We start from the raw sequence: 23,522 nt of genomic DNA on the forward strand, positions 1-23,522 counted from the left end.
TAAGAGCTAAGGCAATTCCAATTTTGGAAAAACACCTTCATGGGTCTTGCCATTCTGGTAAATGGCTTGTTAGTCTATTTCAATTTGACAGTGAAGAACTCATATCATAAGGCAAGAGTTATAGCAGGGGGAGCCCCGGGAGAGCCCAGCCGTTTCTCCCCGACAACAGCAGCCCCATTTGACAAAATTACTAGTTAAAACGAAATAGCCGCAGGGTGTCTGTATATATAAATGTCAAAATAAGAACAGCCTAAGGGGAAACTCCATGTTAACTATTATCTTCTCCTTTAGAATCAGCAATCCAGAACATTTGCTGACAACCTTCTCATTCACAGTGTCTGACCACTTTTTTGGTCAGGAGGAGTCAATCTTTTAAAAGAATCATTGTCCTGTTCTACTCGGGCAGGAAACTGCACCTAGGTTTTTTAAACTGTAGATGTACTGTGATCACATTCCCACCATGAGGCAACTTCCCACCTTCCGTCTTCTATCTGCCCCAGAGAGATGGCAAGGGGTGTGGATATGGAATCAAGCACCCTTTGCAGATTAAGTCCGTGGTTAAAGTGCCACACAGGTGAAGAACAGGGAACGAGAGCCCAATCCCTATAATGGGACAACTGGATTTTATTCAGTTACATTTGGACAAAACAAACAAACAAACAAACAAACAAAAAAACCCACAATGGGAGGTACTGTCATGGGATGTACAAGAATATCAAGACACAGCTTCATGACAAATAGATTCTACTTGTAAAAAGGGTCAGTACTCTGTATTTCCCTTGTGGCTCAGACTATTAAAAACTTGACAGACCTAAAAAAAAAAAAAAAAGGATCCCAACACAGTGTCTGTGAAGATGCAGGTTCTATCCCTGGCCTCCTCCAGTGGGTTAAGGATCCTGTGTTGCTGCAAGCTACGGTGTAGGTTGCAGAAGTGACTCAGATTCCACATTGCTGTGGCTGTGTCATAGGTAGAAGCTGCAGTTCCAATTCAACCCTTAGCCTGGGAACTTCCACAAGCTGCAGGTGGAAGTTTTTCTTTCTTTCTTTCTTTTTAAAGATAAGAAAAGAGAAAGTGATAGGACTAACCAAATTGTTCAACAAGGGATGAAACTATGCAAGACAGATGTAGGAAAGCAAACCCAGCTCATTAAAGCCACTTGTTTAGAAAAAATAACTCCACTTCCTTTGTCCTGAGAATGGGTCATTGGTTGTATCATTTGGAAGAAAAGCAGGTTTAAGTCACTGTTGGTGTATGTGGTTAACCAAGGGATTCTCATGGCCATCATCTTTTTCTTTCTTAATGTTCGATTTAGACCATCACTGGATGAGGCCCTGCAGTGGCGTGATTCCCTGGACAAGCTCCTGCAGAACAACTGTAAGTCTGAAGGTCAGGGTAACAGCCTTTGGTTGCCCATGAATTCTCCCCCAATTTTGATGTTTCTTTGATTTTGGAAGGATGCCAAGGGAGTGTGGCTAAACAGCTCACTGTGGGAGAATGTGAAAATAAGGTGTCCCGAGGACTTGGGAATGCAGATTGTATTCCCATCTGTCCTGCTTACTTGTGTGAGCAGAGCTAGTGGCTTGACCTGTGTGCTTCTTAAAATTTGCATCAGTAAAAGAGAGATACTGCCTCTTCCAGTTTAGCCTCATAGTGGCTTGATACAGATTGGATGTAACAGTGTAATTATCACTGTCCTATGAGGTGTGGGTTGGGTGCTGTGTCCTAGTTCAAAATTCTATTAATTGCTTTTGTAACCTGATGTGGGTTGTTATCTCCCCAAGCCTAAATTTCCTCATCTGGCAGCAAGCCTTTTGTATCTTCATTCAAGACATGACAAAATTGCCAACAAGAACCCCTCTCGAAGCTAATGCCAAAATACCCGAGCGCTATTTGCCTTTTCCCTAATGCAAAATCCTTACTGATTCCCGAGGCCTAAAGTGTCCAGTTCAAACTTCCAATGTTTAGGATTCTCCATAATAACTACCTGGCTGGTCTGCAGTCAAATTGAACTGTTCTCCACCCCACCTAGGATTTCTATATGTAGTATCTTTGGCTAAAATAGTTTGTATTCATATCTCTATCTGTTGAAATTCTCCTCTCCTATAGAAGCTAGTCTAAATACTAAATGCCTAGTCTTCTTGACTATCCAGAATGATTTTTCTTCCTCTGAGTTTCCAGAGCAATTTGTCTGCACAGCTTTTATGCCACTTAATACTTGCCACATTGTACTCTGATAAAGCCATCTCCCTCCTATGACAAACTATAAACTCACTGACAGCCAGGGCTTAGTAACAAATATTTGTCAGATTGTTCACTCTGCAAATATGATTCAGTGTAAGATATCTTACCTATATTTTCGCCACAAGAATGGAACATGAAGCTTTGTTAAATGATTTGCAAAAATAAGGATTTAAAAAAAATACTTCTCATAAGACTATTATGATTAATAGACAAAGAGTAGATAACAAAGAATGTATGTTGAACTATATATGAACATTTTTTTTTTTGTCTTTTTAAGGCTGCACCTGCAGCATATGGAGGTTCCCAGGCTAGGGGTTAAATCAGAGCTGTAGCTGCCAGCCTACACCACAGCTACATCAACACCAGAGCCGAGCTGCATCTGTGACCTACACCACAGCTCATGTCAGTGCTGGATCCTTAACCCATTGAGTGAGGCCAGGGACCAAACCAGCATCCTCATGGATAGTAGTTGGGTTCATTAACCACTGAGCCACAATGGGAACTCCTGTATGAACATTTTTTATGTCCTGTTTTTTTGTAGGTTAAGTTTCGCTTACCTGTTATAGAATCAATCTCTTGTATTTGGAGGCAGAACAACAAAACCTATAATTTGGAACTTTCTCAACATTATCCATCTTTGATTTTCTTTTTATTTCTTGTGCTAAACAGTACCTGGCCTGGACACATATAAAGTGTTCATTTAATAAATGCTTATTGAATAACTGGGTTAATGAATGACTTTGTTATCCTTTTTGGACACAGAAATTCCATGAAGTCAATAAGGAGAAAAAATATTTGTGTTTATTGACTTATTTATTGTGTTACACAGAAGGTTTTAGGGCCAATAGCAACCTGATAGATAACGTATTATATATTATGAATTCTAAGTACCCTGGGCGCAAGTATTTATTGTTATACTCAACACACTTGAAGATTAGCAGAGATATTTTCCATGCTTTTAAAACCATTAAGCAGAAGAATATATTTATGTGCCTGTATACAGTGCTTTTCAGTCATACTAATCCTTAGAGCCACACAGGCTTTATATGTTTCAGGCTTTTAAGAGATGGACAGCTATTGGGATAAGAAGAAGAGAGGTAGAATTTAAGCCAGAGGCAGTTAGTATCAACACCTTAGCATTTGTTGAGGGACTGAAATCTTTTAGCTTGTAAACAGAGGTGTGAGCTTGTGGCTTGAGATTTTTCACAGTAATATTTTCTGCTTTTTAGATTGGAAATATATGGCATGTTTTTGTGAATATATACATATGGTATTCCCACTATTTTATTTAGACATTTTAAAATTATAATATAAATTATATGTAACTATATATAATTTTAAAATATATATACAATTTTAAAATATATATACACTTTTAAAATATATATACACTGGTATGTGTGTCTGTGTGTATGTATATGTAATCTTAAGTTCCACATAATTTTCCTCTTAAGTAATAAATATTTTTCAGATGGGCAATTTCCCTAAGCAATAAATAGAAAAACATTTTATATCTGTTCTAGTCAAAATTCTGTGAAAGGGTGTCTATTCAAACTAGCCTGAATAAAAAAAAGAGACTTTCTGGTAGGGATATAGAGCTCTCATGGAAACAAAGGAGAGCCATGCCCTATGGGAGTTGATACCATCAGCAAATAAGACAGCCTCTCCTTTCCTCTGTTCTCCCTTTCTCTGTTCTGTGTCTTTGTCTCTCTCTTCTGACTTTCCATTTCTCCCTCTACTTCTGTCTGCTTCTATGACTCTCCCTGCTTGTCTCTCCATTCCCATTTTATCTCTGCTTCTCTCTGTCAGGCTGTGCCTAGAGATGGGCTAGTGGAATGACAGACATGTCCATGTAGTTCTACTCCAACACTGTCAACCTGAAGAAACAATTTTTTCAAATACCAGGTTTAACACATCATGAATAACTTTAAGCCAAACTATGACAAGTCAGTTCTTAATGTGATATTCTTATTTGAATCGACTAAAATTAGCCATCTTTAACCAGAATTATTATAGTTCTGACATTAGCTGGGATTGGTGCAAAACAGGTAATGAAGAAAGATAAATTTGAAAAACATGCATTTAAAACTTCACAGTCCCTTCTTATATGTTCGAATTGATAAATTGAACATCTTAACCTCAAGGAGCAGCATCTTATTGATTTATGAGAAACATTTGGCATTCTCTCGTGCTAATGTAGGATACAGTTTCCTAAGAGTTCCTTAAATTGATACAGTTCCCCAAGCATTCCTTAAATACACATTTTCATACATTTTCTTTAGTGGAAATGATAACAATTGGCACCAAACCTCTGGAAAAATAAGACAGTTAAGCTGCTACTCAATCGTTTATTTCCCAAATAACATGACTCCTTTTTCTTTCCTCATTTTTTAAAAATATTTTTTTAAATTGAAGAATAGTCAATTTACAATATTGTGTTAGTTTCAGATGTATGGAATAGTGATTCATGTATTATTTATGCGTATTATATTCTATTGTATCTTATTACACAATAATAATCTATTCAACCTGTTAACACCTAATAGGTATTCCCTAATAACATATTAAAAATCATTTTGAATCACCCAGTGTATTTGACTCTGTTCTGAAAGAACATCAATTTCTTACGCTTTGTCTTCAGTTTTATACGTGGCACCATCTGTTTTCTTTTGGTAGGTCCATGGGGCACATAACTGGTATGTTGCTTTTTAAACACAAAACAGATTGCATGTGGGAGTTTAAATAAGATGGTGACATTAAACTCCTCCATGTGACTGTCTCTAAGAGCAGAGGAAGAATGAAATACAACCCAGCTGCAGCAATGTTTTTATGTGAATCTCTTTGCCCCAGGAGCTCCAAAAGGTCAGAACATTTCCTTGAGACTCCCCTGGGATTTGGGTTCCTGCATGGGGGAGGGAATAGCCTGGATCTGGGCTCCTCTTTTTGTTTCTAACTTTGCATTCTCCTTCTGCTTCTCTTTTTTTGGTTTCCTATCTTCCCCCTTCTCTTTCCTAGCTCATCTTTATCATCATCTTACTCACTGGTAACCACAATTTCCCTTCCAGAAACAGCTATACTAATATAAGCAATAGCTTACATCATATTCATAGCTTACATGGCATTACAATAATATATGCACTTTGCACATATTTAGTTTAATGACTGCAATGATTTTAGGACTTAGGTACAACAACAGTCCATATTTTTCAGAAAAGGAAATTGAGACACAGAGAGGTTAGGTAATTTGCCCATGAAATAAAATACTACAGCAATAGCAAAATCAGTAAATCAGTAAATTTCTTTTTCTTCTTTCTTTTTTTTTCTTTTTGCTTTTTAAGTTCTCATCCATGGCATATGGAAGCTCCCAGGCTAGAGGCTGAATCAGAGCTGTGGCTGCCAGCCTATGCCATAGCCATTGCAACATAGGATCCAAGCCGTGTCTGTGACCTAAACCACAGCTCATGGCAATGCCAGATCCTTAATCCACTGAACAAGGCCAGAGATTGAACCCAAGTCCTCATGGATACTGGTTGAATTCGCTTCCACTGCACTACAATGGGAACTCTTATTTTTCTTTAATTTTTGTGTTTTTCAGTTTTGTAACTTGGGAAGAATTCTTTTCTTTTCTTCTCTTCTCTTTTCTTTTCTCCTTTTTAGCCACCACATTGCATATGGAGTTCTCAGGGCAGGGAATCAGATCTGAGCCGCAGCTCTTTCAACACCGGATCCTTAACCCACTGTGGTGGGCTGGGGATCAAACCTGTGTCCCAGTGTTCCCAAGACGCAGCCGATCCCATTGTGCCACAGTGGGAACTCCAGGAATTGTTTATTTTAATGGATTTTATTTAACTCCATTTGAACCTCTATTAAATGTTAGGCTCACAGATTTATACTAGAAGGTGGGATGATTTTTTTTTTATTACTTAGTGAAGTTTATTACATTTATAGTATACAACAATCATCACAACCAAATTTTATAGCATTTCCATCCCAAACCCTCAGTGCATCCCCTCATCCCCTAAGGGAAGATGAGATGATTTTGAAAGAAGGTCAAAGAGCAATAAAAACTTGAAGTCAAACCTCAAAGTCAAAGAATTAACAGCTTCCAGGGAAAGACAGCCATAAAAGCCAACAATCCCAACAAAAAAACCTGAGAAAAGTGAGTTCCTCTCAGAATGATAATAGTCCTCAACAGCAAGTTGCAGGTACTAGGAAAATGCCGCCTTGTATATGAGGCAACATTTGAATTGGGTTTTGTATGATGATAAAGATTAATTCCAAAGTGGGTATGAGTAATGCTGATGAAAGTCAGCATTCATGGTTCAACTCTATATAAGAGCTTTACATGAATTATGTAACCCTTATAACAACCCTGTCAGGTAGGTTCCATTAGTACCCCCATTTAACAGATGTGGCAGACTGAGGCCTGGAGAGGTTAGATTACTTGCCTAAGTGACTGCAGTAATGTGGGATGTGAGGATCCACCCCCAGGCAATCTTAACTCAAGAGCCCATGCCTTGAAACTGTAAACTCTGTAATGAAACTTATCAGCGATCAATATTGTTTCACTATGTTTCTCCCAGAAGAGGTTTGTGCTAATCTACTTTTCAACATTATGCCTTTATACCAATCTGACTTGGATTTGTCTTACATCCCTTTTATTTTTAAAGTGGTTTTACAGGTGATTTCACTCTGTTCTCCGGCAGGGCTGCTACTTTATTTCACATGATGTCAAAAGTGACCTCACGTATTAGCGATTATAGTGTAGGTCACACTTCAGAGTATTCTCACCAGATCAGAGGATCGGATGGGTTTCACCTGCTTCCTAGGCAGTGGATGCCTGCAGAGGTGTGTTGAGAGGTATATCGAGGCTCTGTGCAGACTTGGCAAGGAAGGATGTAGGGATATACCAGGACTTTGTCCTGGGAGCTCGCCTCTACCAGGATGTGGAGTGGACAGGGGAAGGTATCAGGCAAAGAAGATGTGTAGGTTCCTCGCAGGACAGAGACATTTGGCCTGGAGTAGATTTGACTCTGACCCAAGAGGACTTTCTCAAGGGTAATGGGAACTCAGCAGAGAGCATCTCTAAGGAATGGAACAGTAGAAAACTAGAGGTTAAGGAGGAGAGTGGCATTAGAGCGTCCTAGGAAGGGACTCTTTGAGAGACTATTCAAAATCCAGATGAGAGAAAGGACAGCTTTAAACAACTCCCAGACCATAGAGTATAAAGCCATTGTATGAGGTTTTATTTAAAGTGCATACATCGACAAAAAAAGCCTTCAAATAGCATCATGAAGTTCAACGAAGGTAATGAAACCAGCACCCAGGAAATGGACTCACTATACTGGAAAGTTACGTTCCAAGCTAATTCCCTGGATCTGACCACTTGGTAAATGTTGTGTAAATGTTAATATGTGGCGGAATCCTGTCATGTTTCCTCAAGTCATAAATAACAAAGTTTTGGGAGGACTGGGATTTTATCTCTACCCTTTTCAAAGACGTGGAAAGGGTGATTCAGAGTGCCTGAATCACCTTGTTGTGAGGACATGGGGCCGATGAGAATAAATTGACCCCAGACTTATTCTGTGAAGTTATTGCTTCCTACACAGTCTCAGGCCTGATTGTGTGGGAACTCAAGGCCTCATTCCTCTTGTCATTTCCTGGCAGCTAGAAAATGCTTGGGAATTTTCCCATTTCAACAAAGACTCCTTGACACCTTATGTTTAAGAAACTATGAAAACTTTAAGGATGACAGAGAACAAACTCGTTCTTATGTCTTCTTTCAGCATATACCATTGACTCCCATGTTACTGAGTTATAACCAATAATGCTGGAGATATAGTAGGAAATATGGGCAGAGGGAAAAGCGAGCATTGTCAAACGTCTTTTTTGTAATTTTTTTTTTGCTTTTTAGGGCCACAGCCATGGCATATGGAGGTTCCCAGGCTAGGGGTCTAATCAGAGCTACAGCTGCCAGGCCTAGGCCACAGCCATTGCAACACCAGCTCTGAGCTGTGTCTGTGAACTATACCACAGATCAAGGCAATGCTGTATCTTTAACCCACTGAGCGAGGCCAAAGATGAAACCCACAACCTCATGGTTCCTAGTTGTATTTGTTTCCTGTGCCAGGATGGGTATTCCTCAAATGGTTTTATAGTAGTTCTTTTAGCGAGGTTTTTAGAGAAAATTTTTTCATACCTACCATTGCTCCTCGGTGTATTTTTAGGTGTTGGTGAATAAAAAATATGTTTTTTAGGTTAAGTACAAAGAGAGGAAATTAAAATGCAAAATGTCTTGTTTGGATCCAGAAATCACTGTTGACCCTAATCCAAGAAAATTATAACTTTTAAGCCATTTTGTTTCTTTAGAATTGAATATAGTTGCAAGAGACTGCGAAAGGCATGAAAACAATAAAAATGTATAGGAGGAAAATTGAAAAAAAAATCTGTATATTTCTGGTTTAATCATCACATTTTGTGCATCTTGTATGAAATCAATGTATTAGGCAAAGACGACTGAATGAAAATTTAGTCTATAAAAAGGAGTAGAGAGAAATATTCAACGGAAAGGGAAATAGATTGAAACTAGGTCAAAAGAAATGAATTCAGTACATGAATATGTTTTCCAAGTAGAGCTAATAAATTGCATCAGTGTCTCCTAATGGGGAACGAGTCAGAGGAAAAGTGGACCCTGAAGTGCTGGTGACAGTCACTCCAGCCTTCTGCCCTGGAAGGCAAATAGCATGCCAGGCACATGACTATATTACAGGCTGTGGAAAACCAGAATGTTCTCCCCTCCCTCTAGAAATCTATTTCCTGAGGTAGTAAATGGGCATGGATTCTTTCTCAAAACATACGCATTTGTTAGCATTTGGGTTTTTTTTTTTTTTTTTTTTTTTAAAGCGTATATAGTCAGCTTTCAAAGGAAGAAAACACTGAAGGTATAAAGTGATTTTTCCTCTGTCCCTCTCCAGTGCCTTCCTAAATCCTGACCTTGCCTTCTTCTTATCTCCCACTTTGGAGGTTAGAGCTGGAAGAGTAGGAGAGCAAAAGAAAACAAAGGATCAGGCCCGAGAATCCCTAATATATATGTTCATATAGATATGTATGTATGTGTGTGTGTGTATGTATTTACATTATAAGCTGAAATATATTCCATATGAGCAACAGTACACAGCAAACAGGATCCCATTAGTTATAATCACACTAAATTTAATATATTTTAAAGACTGATGTGTAATTGATTGGCATAGAAACTTCACCGGGCCCTTTCCCACTCCTCCTTCACGTCTCAAATTGAATTGAACGTCACTTCCTCACAGAGGCCTTCTCTAAACCTAAACTAAGGCGAGGACACTTCTGTTACTCTCTTTCATACAGCTGTATTTTGTTGCGTACATTTTTGTGTGTATTTCTTTATTTTCTTTCTACCTCTCGCAGAATCTACAAGTTTCATTAGGGCAGGAACCATGTCTATTTTACTTACCTGGAACATAATTGCTCAAACATCACCTGTAGAAAGAAAAAAAAAAAAAGAGAGACTGTGAGTAGTTTATACACAACAATCAACAATATTACTTGCACTGATAAATCAAGTTTTAAATGCATTTTTTTTAAATTGATAAGTACCCAGAATGGCATTAGCGTTCACAGTGTTTCTTGATGCCAGATACGGTGAACTTCATCAGCAGAATATAGACTTCCTGGATCTGAATCCCAGGTGGCAACTAAAAGCAAGTTACCTGGTCTCTCTCACTTCATTTGTAAAGGAAGATATAGCAGTACCTACCTCGTAGGTTTGTAATAAGGCACAAATGAGTTAATTTTGTAAAGTTATTATATAAATGGCAGAAACATATAGTAAATAAACCTATATTATACCATGGAGTATAATGTTATATAGATAGATAGATAGATAGATAGATAGATAGATAGATAGATAGATAGATATAAATAGCAAAAATTTCCTCAAGTAACACTTCTCCTTGCTAGATGGACTTGCCAGCTTCAAAAGTTTCCTGAAGTCTGAATTCAGTGAGGAAAACCTTGAGTTCTGGATGGCCTGTGAGGACTACAAGAAGATCAAGTCCCCAGTCAAGATGGCAGAAAAAGCAAAGAAGATTTATGAAGAATTCATCCAGTCGGAGGCTCCTAAAGAGGTTGGTCCTGATGAGCAGGTGGGTGGTAGCCGTTGGTGGGGATCAGCTCACCAGCTTCCCAGGAAGGATTTCCATCTGCGATATGGTTTGCAGCTAAAGGCTAGTTCTGCTACAGAGTGGACAACCTTTCTTAAGCATCTACTGAGGGCAAAGATGAAGCAATATGGTCAGATATGAACTTGAACTCTGTTCCGACCACTTTCTAGCAATGTGCATCTTACTTCAGTTGCATGATATTGCAAATAGGAATGATACTAGTTGTACGATCTTGGCTGAATTATTAAGTCTCTAAACTGAGCTTCTTTCTTGGTGAAAATGAGGACAATCAGACTATTTTCTGGATTGTTGTGAGGATGAAACTAAATTATGAATGTGAAAATATGTATCTCAGCCTTTGAACTAATTAATGTCTAATGTATATTCCTACCACTTTATCTTTTCTCTTTTCCTCTTCCCCTTCTACCCTGCCCCCCGCTTTTTTGGTGAAAAGTCTCTCCTCTCCCTTCTACTCTCCCCTCTTCCCTTTGTTGCTCCAGGCCTTTTCCATTTACACTGTAGTTAGGAAAATCAAATGGTTATAAGATAACAGTGCTAGAGATATCAGAAGACAACATACCATTAATTGACTGCTAAAGACAAGGCATGTGTTGATTTCAAAGAAGGTTTGGGGTGGTTTATCTGCCCTTTGCTATTTATGAAACTAAATTGAAAAGGCTTATTATGTGGAATTCAGGACCTCAGCAAGACCTGTCCATCATGTTTTGGTCAGGTCATTAATTTCATATGGCACCCCATAATCCAATTTGGACATGAAACATTTCATCAAGATTTGGGGTCAAGCATAGAGGTGATCCAAGGAAACCCTCTAGGTAGGATGTAATTAACTTAAGATGATTTGAGAGGGTAAAGTCCCCAATATCTTTTTTCTCTCATAGATGCCTCTAGACTCTTGAGGTTTTACCATTTGATATTTATTCCTTTGGTAATGCATTACTCATCACTGGTCCTTCTTATGGGGCAAATGTATTTGAGTGATGGATAAATTATATACCTAATACCAACAGATGAGCTTCCTCCATGACACAGGAGGTTGAGGTCAGGAGCACAAGATTGTAAAGGACCGTGGGTCGAGGTGGAGAAAGTGAGACGCCTGGAATGGAACTGGTGTTAGTCTTCTGTGGAAATTATTTTGGAACCCTCTCCAGATATTCTCTTCTATATCTCAGTCTCCCATCCCATGCGTATATGTTAACTTTCCCCTACAACTAATGCCATTAGTGCCAGCATGGAATTTCTATGTGTGATGTTGCCAAGGAGATTTGACACATATTTACTGACTTCAACTGATTTTCCAGTTCCATCCTGTCTTCCTACCAACTTCATTCCTCTTCACAGAATTCTAGGATTTGTTGCAATGTCTGAAAATGGTGGTGACCCATCTGGACAATAGCTGGTTGCTCTGATCACTAGGAAAACATTTTTCTCTAGGTTCTTCATTAAAACATTAGTGGTTATCATAAAAATATGAGACATTAAAAGTGGAGTTTCTAATTAAAATAGCCCCAGCTTCCAATCTCTGAGCTGGGCATCAGAGAGAAAGTAAATCCTTCCTTTGGCACATAATACGCATTCAGTGAATATTTCTGAGATGAATGGATGCAGATATCCAGACTGCAGACCTTTCTCGATGTGACTTTGGGCAAGTTTCTATTTAAATCTTTCTAATTCTCAGTTCATTTAGCCATAATCATCTCACATATATGTATGTACACCTAGAAGATGCTTAATAAATTGTAGCTATTAGATAAAAAATTCTCCAAATCTTGGAGTTCCCGTCGTGGTGCAGTGGTTAACGAATCCGACTAGGAACCATGAGGTTGTGGGTTCGGTCCCTGCCCTTGCTCAGTGGGTTAACGATCCGGCGTTGCTGTGAGCTGTGGTGTAGGTTGCAGACGCGGCTCGGATCCCGTGTTGCTGTGGCTCTGGCGTAGGCTGGGGGCTACAGCTCCGATTCGACCCCTAGCCTGAGAACTTCCATGTGCCACGGGAGCGGCCCAAGAAATGGCAAAAAGACAAAAAAAAAAAAATCTCCAAATCTTGTATTTTGACCCTGAAATTTACTGTTTCACTTTGGTGAGTATCAGATGATCTGCATAGCAAATTTACCCAGGCAAATAGTAATTTAAATTTTCTGTCTCTGAATATTCTCCTCAGCTCCTTAGTAACAGGAACTGAAGGAGAGATACAGTGTAAAATTGGAATTAAGAAATTTTTCTTTTGGCATCACCCATGGCATGAGGAAGTTCTTGGGACAAGGATTGAACCAAGCCACAGCAGTAAGCTGAGCCCCAGCAGTGATAATGAGTCCTAACCTGTAGGCCACCAGACAACTCCCCGAAACTAAGATTTTTAAAAAGAGAAATGGCCCTGTGTGGTTCAATAAGTAGATAATTTGTGTATTGCAAATTGTCAACCTTCCATATTTTAAATTAATGAAAAATATTTTCTTGGCCCAATAGCACACAAATGAGTATTCATTAACATGCTTCATTAGAGGAGGCCCAGGCACATAAGAATAACAAGATAAATAGCTGTTATTTGCTGGTGGATACAATGTGTTAGAAAGTTTAAATACAGTACTTTTAAAAAATACTATTAGGAGGATTAGGAGGTAGTTTTACATTTTTTTGTTTGTTTGTTTTTTAGGGCCACTCCTGTGGCATATGAAAATTCGCAGGCTAGTGGTTGAATCAGAGCTATGTCTGCTGGCCTATGCCACAGCCACAGCGATGTGGGATCCAAGCCACATCTGTAACCGACCTACATCTCAGTTCACTGCAACCCCGGCTCCTTCAGCCACTGAGCAAGGCCAGGGATCAAACCCGCATCCTCAAAGATACTAGTCAGGTTCATTTCTGCTGCACCACAGTGGGATCTCCAGTTTTATAATTTTTAGAAATTCAGCTGTTGTAAATAAGGCTGTTCACCTAGGTCAGTTCACATTTAGGAGAAGGAAGAAACATTGCTTTAGTGTGGTAGGAAGAATAACAGACTGAGCATAGAGAAATATACATTATAGCTTCACCTCTGTCCCCCTATTTATTGGGCATGGAACTTGACCTCTTTGGGACTCTGAGTCACCTGTTGAAGGCAGGCATGAGACCACCTCTCCTCTGAGGCTGTCTCCAGTGTTGCTTGTATAGTCTCCTGCCATTTCTGCACAAAGCACACAGGCCCCTCTCACCTGTGGAAAACCTGTCATAGTCTAATTCACTTCATCCTGGACCTTCAACCCTTCTGACTCCTCCTGTCTCTTCTGGTCTGGTACTGCCAAATAATGGCTTTGTTTCTGACTCTGCCCTAAAGCCGCTCCATAATTTTCTGAGCCCAAATATCTTCTCTCAGTATAAAGAACCTCTAGTATCCCAGGAGAGACCTAAAACATTTTCTAAGGTTCTCAGAACCATTGATTGATCTGGGTCCTGTTTCTTTCTCTCTTACACTCAGACATCTTAGGAGTCATTGGAACACAAAGCATGAGGTATAGGGATTTCCCTCAAGTCAGACTCAAGCAAGCTCAGGCAGGCTGCATACCGCACAACTCCAGGGGACCATTCACATGGACCTTAACCTGAATGGTGTTCCTAGGAGTGGCACAGTATAACAGTGCTGCATTCAGACAATAGCTTCCAACACTGCAGTCTGCTGGGTCAAAGGAACATTGCTGGGATTTTGAATCTTCTCTCTACCACTTAGAACCTTGGGCAAATCATGTTAACATTTTTGCTCCTCGGGTGTAAAACGTAGATGTCAGTATCTGTCTCCTAGCATTGTAAGATTGAATGAATTCACCAGCACAGTGCCTGCAAAAGTAGTTCTCTCATGCATTTGTTGAAGGACCAGTGGTCTTACCCCTTGTCTATAAAATAGAAATCATATTAGCTGCCATTGGTATTATTGTACTGGGACCACTGTTTCCTGGTTTGTTTCAGGAAAAGACCAAGTTTCCTTATTTCTCGGGAGCATGCAAAAGGTCTTGGATTGCTTGTCAGAATTTCTTTCTCCCTCTTCCTTCTCTCTACTAGGTGTGAAATCAAATACTGTGGCAGGACAATTGTGGGATTAAGCATCAAGATACTTAGATTCAAATTCTGAATCTCTGCATTCAAATACATTTATTAGCTCTATGGTCCCAAAGAAGGCTCTGTCTATGTATGTATGTATGTATGCATGTATCTAGCTATTATCTATCTATCTATCTATCTATCTATCTATCTATCTATCTATCTATCTATCTTCTACACATCATCTTTCCTCTGCAAAAGGAAAGACTCATTCTTAGGATTATTGTGAGGATTAAATGTGTTAGCTGCTCATTTCTAATGCTGGGTATGTAACAGTGGTTGGATCTTAATCTGAGTCATGCATTTGTTGAAGGACCAGTGGTCTTACCCCTTGTCTATAAAATAGAAATGATATGGTATTTTTCACTTTCTATGACTCTCTTCTTCTCATGTGTTATATTGGTGAGAAATTCTTCTTCTCTCCCTCCCTCACCTAAAAACCCCACAACCTGGGCTGACTCAGTGACCCTGTCTCCTGGCTCACAGGTGAATATTGACCACTTCACGAAGGAGATCACAATGAAGAACCTGGTGGAACCTTCCCCAAGCAGCTTTGATGTGGCCCAGAAAAGAATCTATGCCCTGATGGAAAAGGATTCACTGCCTCGCTTCGTGCGCTCTGAGTTTTATCAGGAGTTCATCAAGTAGCGATTCAGTTGGGCTGTGAGAAACATCCTGAGTGTTATTTCCTCCATAATAACCCTACATTTCCCAGCAACTCACATATCTTCCTCTAGCAGCTTGCTCAAAGATTCTCAAATGGGAAGTCCCAGGGAGTGGTGCTTACTCTTTTGCCCACATTGTCTTGGATGTGTAATCTATTACCCAAATCAAATCCCTTCCTTATCCAGTTTCCTTTTCCTGTCCCCATTCTTAATTACACTCTACTCTTGTATGTTGTTGTAAAACTCAATCAAAAAGGCAGAAAAACTCTACCTGAGGAAACATAAGACAGGAATATGATACCACCGAATATGGGTCTGTTTGATTTAGATAATGGATCTCCCCCTAAACTGATATGAAAAAGAATATGGATGTGGAAAGACCAGTTTCAAGTGAGATGAACTGATCTCATTTGTTGTTTTAATTCTGATCCATTTGTGTGTGTGTGTGTGGGGGGTCACCCCTCTCGTTATCTCCGAACTTGGTCAGTAAAAGGCAGTAAGAATTTCATGAGGCAGCACTATTTGATTTTTGAAGCAAATATATAGTTTATAAATTGATTTTCCTCTGAGAGCATCTTTGTGCTAATTGGAGACTATAAACAAGAGATACACCCATGAATATATTTTGTTTATACAAAGTCCATCTGAAACCAGTCCATATGGTTTCTTTCCTTTCACTTCCCGTGTACATCCCCAGGCATAAAGTTACCAAATTTGGTATTAAATCAATATTTTACAAATGCATCTATGCCTCTATTATGTAGGCCTACAATGTCAGTTTTTAAAGTATTTAAAATCTGTATGAGTATAAATTTCCAAAATTTTTCATTTCAATCATCTAAAATAAAAGCTACTCCTATCGCAATGCTCTCCCACCTCAATATTAAGAGGGCTGTACACTAAAATGGGGAAATCTTGTTAAGCCTAAAATGGTTAGTTGTCCTATGACGCCATCTGTTTGTTTAGTAAATGATTATTGTCTTCAAACTATTTCAGAAAAGTTAATTTGATTAGATGCAGAGACTCTCCAAGTGGGATAGAGTTTTAAAGTACCCTGCATTTTGCAAAATAATGTGATCTTTTAGCAACTCCGAGTTCCTTCCCTCTTTTGCTTGCTGCATTACTGAGCTGTATTCATAGCCAAAATGCACTTTTATACCCCTAATATGCCTTACACACTGTCAATTGATAGGCCATGGTAAATTTTTTAGTAGGTTTAAACTTTTAATTCTGTATTTCATTATTATAAGTCTTGCTAGATTTTTTTTGCATATCTTTATATTTTATTAAGCAATAATTTACATAATCTAGTGATGAAGAGACACAAACTATGTATGAGGGCAACCAAAGTGAGGATACTGAGTTAAAAACGTATTTTGAAAGGATTAATAAAAATCTGAAATGTTTAAGTAGAAGATTACATTGTTTAGTCTTGTATTTCCTCCTTTTGTTTCTCTTTTTCATTCACCCACCCCTAGTTTCACATGCTTGTTGAACATTTTTCAGTTATTTCCTAAGAATATTGAAAGTGAAGCAACTGTATTACTGTATCCTTTGAGTAAACACTGACTGTATTTGTTGAGTTTCCTTATTTTTTTTAAATTCAAAGGATAATATGCCCTTCCTGAATACTTGCCATTTCAAACTCTGAAAATGGGTTGGAGTGATGGGTTTTGTGCCAGCTGTTGCTAGTCTGGTATGAGTTCATTCGTATTTATCAATATTGCTCACTTCAGAGAAACTCTGTCATCAAGCAGTCAACAGCCAGGCTAGATCAACATTGTGAGCATAAAAGAGAAATTCTCATCATGTCTATTTGTGTAGGAGTAACAAGAAACTCATATCAAGAATTCCTGGAACCACTTTCTCCAGCATCTATCTACATGGCCCCAAATCAGTATAAAATCATTAGTCCTTTACTTACTAATGTAGCCTGAACAATTAAGAACTGAAGAAGATGGGTGAGTTATTTTTTCCTGAATGCCAAAACATTTTTAAGGAAAATTTTGCTGTCATTAAAATGTCAAATATTTTATTCATGTTATTCAAAATAGCCAAATGTTTGAACATACCCAGAGAATTTACTAGAGATTACATAGTTCACCAAGATGGATGATGCTACACAGACTCAGACTGACTGTATCCACAAAGTGATTGCTCACCCCATGTAAGGGGTAGACTTGTCAGTGAAGGACAAGAAGGGCCTTCACTTTTTTATGAGATGAACCCAGGAGCAAAGGGCAGGAAAAGCACCAGGCGGGCAGTACTTCGAAGGCTACAAGAAGAATGAATGCGTTGCACTCAAACTGACACTCAAATATATATGTAAATATGACTTTAAATTTACAGCAGTACACACACACATTAGACACTCTTCTAAGTAATAAAATTGAAAGGAATACAAATGTCACAGCCCCAGATGAGAAAGCAAACATATGAACATTGCCCTAGAAAGTTCTTTGAAATCTTTTGAACATGTTTTTAAACTTGGAAAAAAAAAAGTGCTACTAGAAATTTCCATGGTAACAAACACAAAATAACATTCTTTTACATTTTGGGAAATTAGGAAACCTGGGATGATCTTTCCAGGGGGGAAAAAATGTGTAACATCTGTTTATCACTGTCTTTTCTATCTCTCCTTCCCCAGTCTCCCTTGAGTAAATTGCCTGGGAAAGCATGAGACTCCATGCAGGAGCCCCGTGGTCCCGGCATTCTCCTCCCTGGTGAAATGTAACACATAAGTGGCTCTGGGATGTAGAGAGGTGGTCAATGGGATTAGGAGTATATGCCTCTAGTTCTTGAGAGAAACCTAAGATTAGGTAGGCCCATAACCTTTTTTCTGCCTGGGTTTGAAAATAGTTTGCAGTTGGCATACATTAGGATCTGAACAGGACCCAAACAAAGAGACTATAACTCTAGAGTAAATCAGAGGCTGTGTTCTGTGTTTAACTGCTAAAGCAGTGCTTGTTCATGTGTACAACCCCCAACGCAGACACACACACACTCCCTCTCTGTCTCTCTATCTCTCTTTCTCCCAGATACCTTCTCAAATGCAGAACTGAGGCATTTCAGTAACTTTGCTTTCAAATCAATAGAATCGAATTTATGAAAACATTTTATGCCCTGCTCCCCACACCACCCCATGTACTCTAATTTTCTACCTTATAAATTATGCTTTAAGCAGATTTCAATGTTTAGTACAAAAAGAGATGAGCTTGATAAAGAAGTTTTTTTTTTTTTCCCTCTATAAGGCCATGGATTTTACTTGGTTGATGTGTTCTCTCTCTATACTCTCTTTCAATAGGGTGGAGTTATTATTTCCTGAAGAATAATAAGATATCTGGGATTTTCCAGTAAAAACTTTACCATTGGCAAATCAGTGGGTAAACTGATAAGCATTCCCTGCCAGGGCTTTTTCAAGCCATTTGTCCCATCACAAATTTGATAATTTGAGAATTATTTCAAAGGCTGTTTATATCTCAGGGAAATTATTTTTACCCCTGAAATCATTCCCACCAGCAGGCCATTTTCTCTGTTTCTTTGTGGTTTAGCAAGTGTGGGGAAAAAAGGGTCATGAGGCAAAAAAAAAAAAAAAAAAAAAAAAGGAAGGGAATTGGTGAAGAGGATGCACCCAGACCTACAAAGTGAATCCATTCACCAGGAAACATTTAAGAACATCTCCACTTGATTGAAAATCAAGTAGTTTCTTGCTGTCACCATCAAGATTTGCAAGAAGGCATTTCTTGACTAATAATGCAGCTAGAGGTGAAATTCATTTTAAAAGGGAGTCCTGATTAGATAAAAGCAGAAATATGAAGGATTTGCTTTCCCCAGTGGGCTTGCAGATGCCAGAGAACAGAGCATGAAGAACTCCGTTTCTCACACCCAAATGTCCAAACTTAAGGGCCAGGCAACTCTCTGTAGGTTCTGGATGTGAAGTCCTGATGCATCTCAGTATATGGATTTTCTAGTCTCTCCATTCTATTAGATATATGTGTGCTTAAGGGACAAGACTTTTTGACAGCTTAGCAGCAGTTCCTTGTGTTAAATGTATTTTCACCCAAATAGGTCATGTGGCAGACTAGAGCAACAGACATCCAAAGAAAGACTTTCCCCAGCATCCTGGAACTGAAACTTGATCCTGGATCAAGTCTTCTAACTAAAGAGACAAGTATAGCTTTGAATAGAACTCATAGCAGAGAGTGAAAAGACACAAAGAAACAAATTTCGGAATGTTACCCTCACCTCACAGTTTAATAATAATCTTAGTTTTTTAGAGAGAAAGCTACAAATCCAACTCAGCATTATATCTAGTTTGATAGACCTCTTGTTTTCTCACCTGAGATAATTTTCCTTTCCGCCTCACACCTATACCTCCCCGCTGCATGAGGACACATTTGAAATAGTCGAGTCTAACCACAGTTATGTAATCATGAATACAACTAAAAGCATTTAACTTCTTATCTAGGAAAATGTATAAACTAAGGCGTAGACAAAACAATGGGTAATGCTGAACATTTTTCAGTGGAGAGAAGTAATCTGGATGACTTGTTGCAAAAAATTCTTTTTGTATAATATACTATTAGAATTTGGGTGGAGGGGACGACTAAATTTTTCAAAAATGCTATAACTCACAATTCATCTTCAGGAGACCAGCCCAGAGAAAGGAGCAGAAACGAAAGTTCAGAAATCCATTTGTCAGCATTTATCCCATAAGTTTTTCATTTAGGAATAATTGTGTTTAGCTTCTAATTTTGTATCCAATATATTGTATACTGTGTGACTTATACTTCTTGATAAAGCACCAAATTTATATCTGTAACACAAGCACATATATTTTATTAAATATATATCTATATAACAACTTCATATGAGTCCTTCTTGACTCCAGAACATTCTTGATATGAAACTCTTCTCTAAGGTAGGCTTGTTTGTCCACTATACTCGTTTCAAGTGAGACCTTGGTTAACTGGGACAATCCCTCTCCTAGTGAACATCAACTGTAAAACAGCCTGACATGCAAAACTCAGAAAGGGAGACACAAAGTGCCCAATATTCATACACTGTTTTGACTTCTTTCCTTTGGGTTCCAATGGCGACAACTTATTGCCCCAGGTGTTCACAGTTAGATCTGACCGAGCACATTATATCCTTTGGATCCTACAATATTCAGTGAATATAGTCATGCATTTATCTCCCAGAACCAGTGATAGATCTGAAATTCATGGGCCACAGTGAGCAGCTCAATTCAATGACCTTAGATTTGGTGCTCAGATAGTTTAGGTATCTGGCTCATATTATACAGCTAGAGGGGTTGTGACTGGCTGAAAGGAAAAGTGTGTATGCAGAACGAAGCATAAAGAGAATCAGTTTAGAGAGAGAAATAATGATGAGAATCCATGCCAAAAGAGAGAACTGCAGAGAGACATTGAGAGATTGAAGAGAATGTCTGTCTTGGTCTCTGACAGTTTCTAAGTTCCCGTGGAGCCCAGGCATATTTAATGCAGATGTAAACACCTTGAATCTCATCAGTACCATCTGTCCTCTTTTTCATTTTAGTTATCTTGGGTGATTTTTTCTGAGTGTCTACCAAGAAGCTTTATTAGAGCAAAGATCATGAGCACTTTTGTCCCCCTCACAGAGAAGTGGTAACTTGAAGTCCCCATGTGAATCTGTGGCCGAATAAAGCTTAAGGGTCAAATTGCCTCTCAGACTTCTGTTGAGCCATTCGACCAAAGGAATCACACGTGATCCCTCAAAACATCAAGATTACTGGTTCTAACTTGAATAAAGCAGGCTAAATCCACCCCTGGCCTGGTAGGAATCCATTCTCTCATCTGTTAGTGATGTAAGGCATCTTTTCCAAGCTATATGATCTCCAAAGCGTCTTTTGCTAATTTTACACTTTCTGCATAGGCAATATCTTGAAAATGATTCAGATGGCTTCCCAAAAATGTGAATGGAAATTATTAGAAAGCCAAACTTATTAGGAGGCCACTGTCATTCAATACTTGGCAGCCTGGCCTCATGTCCAGGTTGCCAGTTCTCTTTGTTAATGAGGTCACATTTCCAAAGTAGTCTCACCTTGGGAGAATGAAGAGTGGGAGGCAGACCAGCGAGGTGAGTGTACCCTGCTGTAGGTGACTTTCGAGGTCTTATATTATGTCTTGAAGAAGTAGTGCCTTGTGACTGCCACTGGAAGAACTGCCTGTGACATGTGAAAAATAGATACTTGCATCACATTATGCCACTAATGGCCCAAGGCCTTTTGGCTTCCAAGTAGAATTCTTGAAAAGCATCAAGAAAGTTTTTGGAGCCGGAGGGCTTTAATGAATACAGATAAATGGAGATTGATGTTCCCTTTTTTCTCCTAACAGAATATTTATTTTGGCTTCTTTCAACTTAGCAGTGAAAGTCATAAAGTCTGTCTACTAGAGTTTCACTAACAATTATAACGACAATGAGAAGAGATTTTGTTATAGTCATGTCTGTTTGCCAGATACACAGCAAGCCAAATGCTGAGATGCCAAGGTTTGTGGCCAAGAAAGAATTTATTCACAAGGCAGACAAGTGATGAGATGGGAGAACAAGTCTCAGATCCATCTCCCTGAAATTGAGAGAGTTGGGATATTTATGGCATGAGCAGGATGGTTTTAGACATGGGGAAAGGTGGTTGGGCATAGGGAAAAGGTAGGGTAATCAGGCACAGCTGGGTTACATGCTTTTGCATGTTCAAGATAAAGGGGCTTGGAGTTCCTGCCGTGGCGCAGTGGTTAACGAATCTGACTAGGAACCATGAGTTGGGGGTTCGATCCCTGCCCTTGCTCAGTGGGTTAAGGATCTGGCATTGCCGTGAGCTGTGGTGTAGATTGCAGATGTGGCTCAGATCCCGCATTGCTGTGGCTCTGGTGTAGGCCGATGGCTACCACTCCAATTAGACCCCCACCCCTGGGAATCTCCATATGCCACAGAAGTGGCCCTAGAAAAGGCAAAAAAAAAAAATGTCCTTGAGAGTTCCCATTGTGGCTCAGTGGAAATGAACCTGACTAGCATACCTGAGGGTGTGGGTTTGATCCCTGGCCTCACTCACTGTGTTAAGGATCTGATGTTGCCATGAGCTGTGGTGTAGGTCACATATATAGCTCAAATCCTGTGTTGCTGTGGCTGTGGTGTAGCCTGGCAGCTGTAGCTCCGATTCGACCCCTAGCCTGGGAACTTCCATACACCACAGGTGTGGCCTTAAAAAGCAATAAATAAATAAATAAATAAATATACCATTCATCAGACAATTGTGCATGGTTAATGGCCCCAATTAGCCTTAGCTGTCTTGCACTGGACAAAGGCTGACCCCAAGTTCCTATAAAACAGCGGGGCTACGTGATGCTGTGAAGGTATACAATTAAAGAGAGGTGAGGAAGAAAGAAAGGAAACATAACCTGAAGTGAGATTAAGAGTAAAGGCAGTTTACAAGCAGAGGGCTTTTAACAAGCTCTTCCCTTGTCTGTTGCTCTGCAAGACCAGATCAAGAATTCCTGTTATCCATCACCTTCTGCTATGTCTATGAGGCATGGTTTCAAGGTGGTAAGAAAAATCCAGAGTCAGAAATGTTGGAGCTGAAATATACATCACAAATGCTCTCAGATGCCCAGGATAAATGTCCTGTCCTCCTCTCTCTGCAAAGATTCTCTTCAGCTGAGATACCAGCAACTTGGGATTGGATGGGTGTGGGGAACACCTTGGACCCCTGGGAGCAAAGGACACCTCCACTTGGCCCATCAGATCAACCCAACTGCCCTGAGTGATCAGTCTAGTAACAGCTGTCATACACAAAACCCCACTTTGCCATCCTCAGAAATTCTTCCTCCCCATCTTCATTTTAAGAAAGAGGAAATTGAGCTCATTGAGCCAAAATGATTTGTCCAAAGTTATACTTTTGGATAATAGCACACTTCTATGGTATTTTTTCTTTACTTTTTTTTTTTTTTTTTTTTTTTTTTAGTGGCCATGCTCAGCATATGGAAGTTCCCAGACTAGGGGTTGAAGTGGAGGTACAGCTGTTGGCCTGTACCACAGCCACAGCAATGAAGGATCTAAGTTGCATTTGTGACATACACCATAGCTCAAGGCAACTCGAGATCCTTAACCCACAGGGATCGAACCTACATCCTCATGGATACTGGTTGGATTTGTTTCTGCTGTGCCACAATGGGAACTCCCGGAATTTTTTTCTTTGGAACAGTATTTGAGTTATGCCTCATTCATATATCTATAATAATAGGTATTCTTAAATTTAGTATTGAACAACTGCAAGGAGTTACCATTTGGCTCAGTG

The 23,522-nt window shown here is 39.3% G+C and overlaps 1 protein-coding gene across 1 annotated transcript in view; it reads left to right on the plus strand.

Moving 5' to 3' along the window:
* RGS5 (regulator of G protein signaling 5) overlaps positions 1-16,605 on the plus strand; it is a 53,915-nt gene extending 37,310 nt beyond the window's left edge. Inside the window, exons 3-5 of the mRNA XM_047784039.1 lie at positions 1,314-1,375; positions 10,235-10,401; positions 15,012-16,605. Coding sequence (XP_047639995.1) covers positions 1,314-1,375; positions 10,235-10,401; positions 15,012-15,173 — 391 coding nt within the window. The 3' untranslated portion in view covers positions 15,174-16,605. The remainder of the gene's footprint in view (positions 1-1,313; positions 1,376-10,234; positions 10,402-15,011) is intronic.
* The last annotated feature ends 6,917 nt before the right edge of the window (positions 16,606-23,522 follow it).

This window comes from Phacochoerus africanus, chromosome 6 (genome assembly GCF_016906955.1).
Source record: "Phacochoerus africanus isolate WHEZ1 chromosome 6, ROS_Pafr_v1, whole genome shotgun sequence".
Taxonomy (NCBI): Eukaryota; Metazoa; Chordata; class Mammalia; order Artiodactyla; family Suidae; genus Phacochoerus; species Phacochoerus africanus.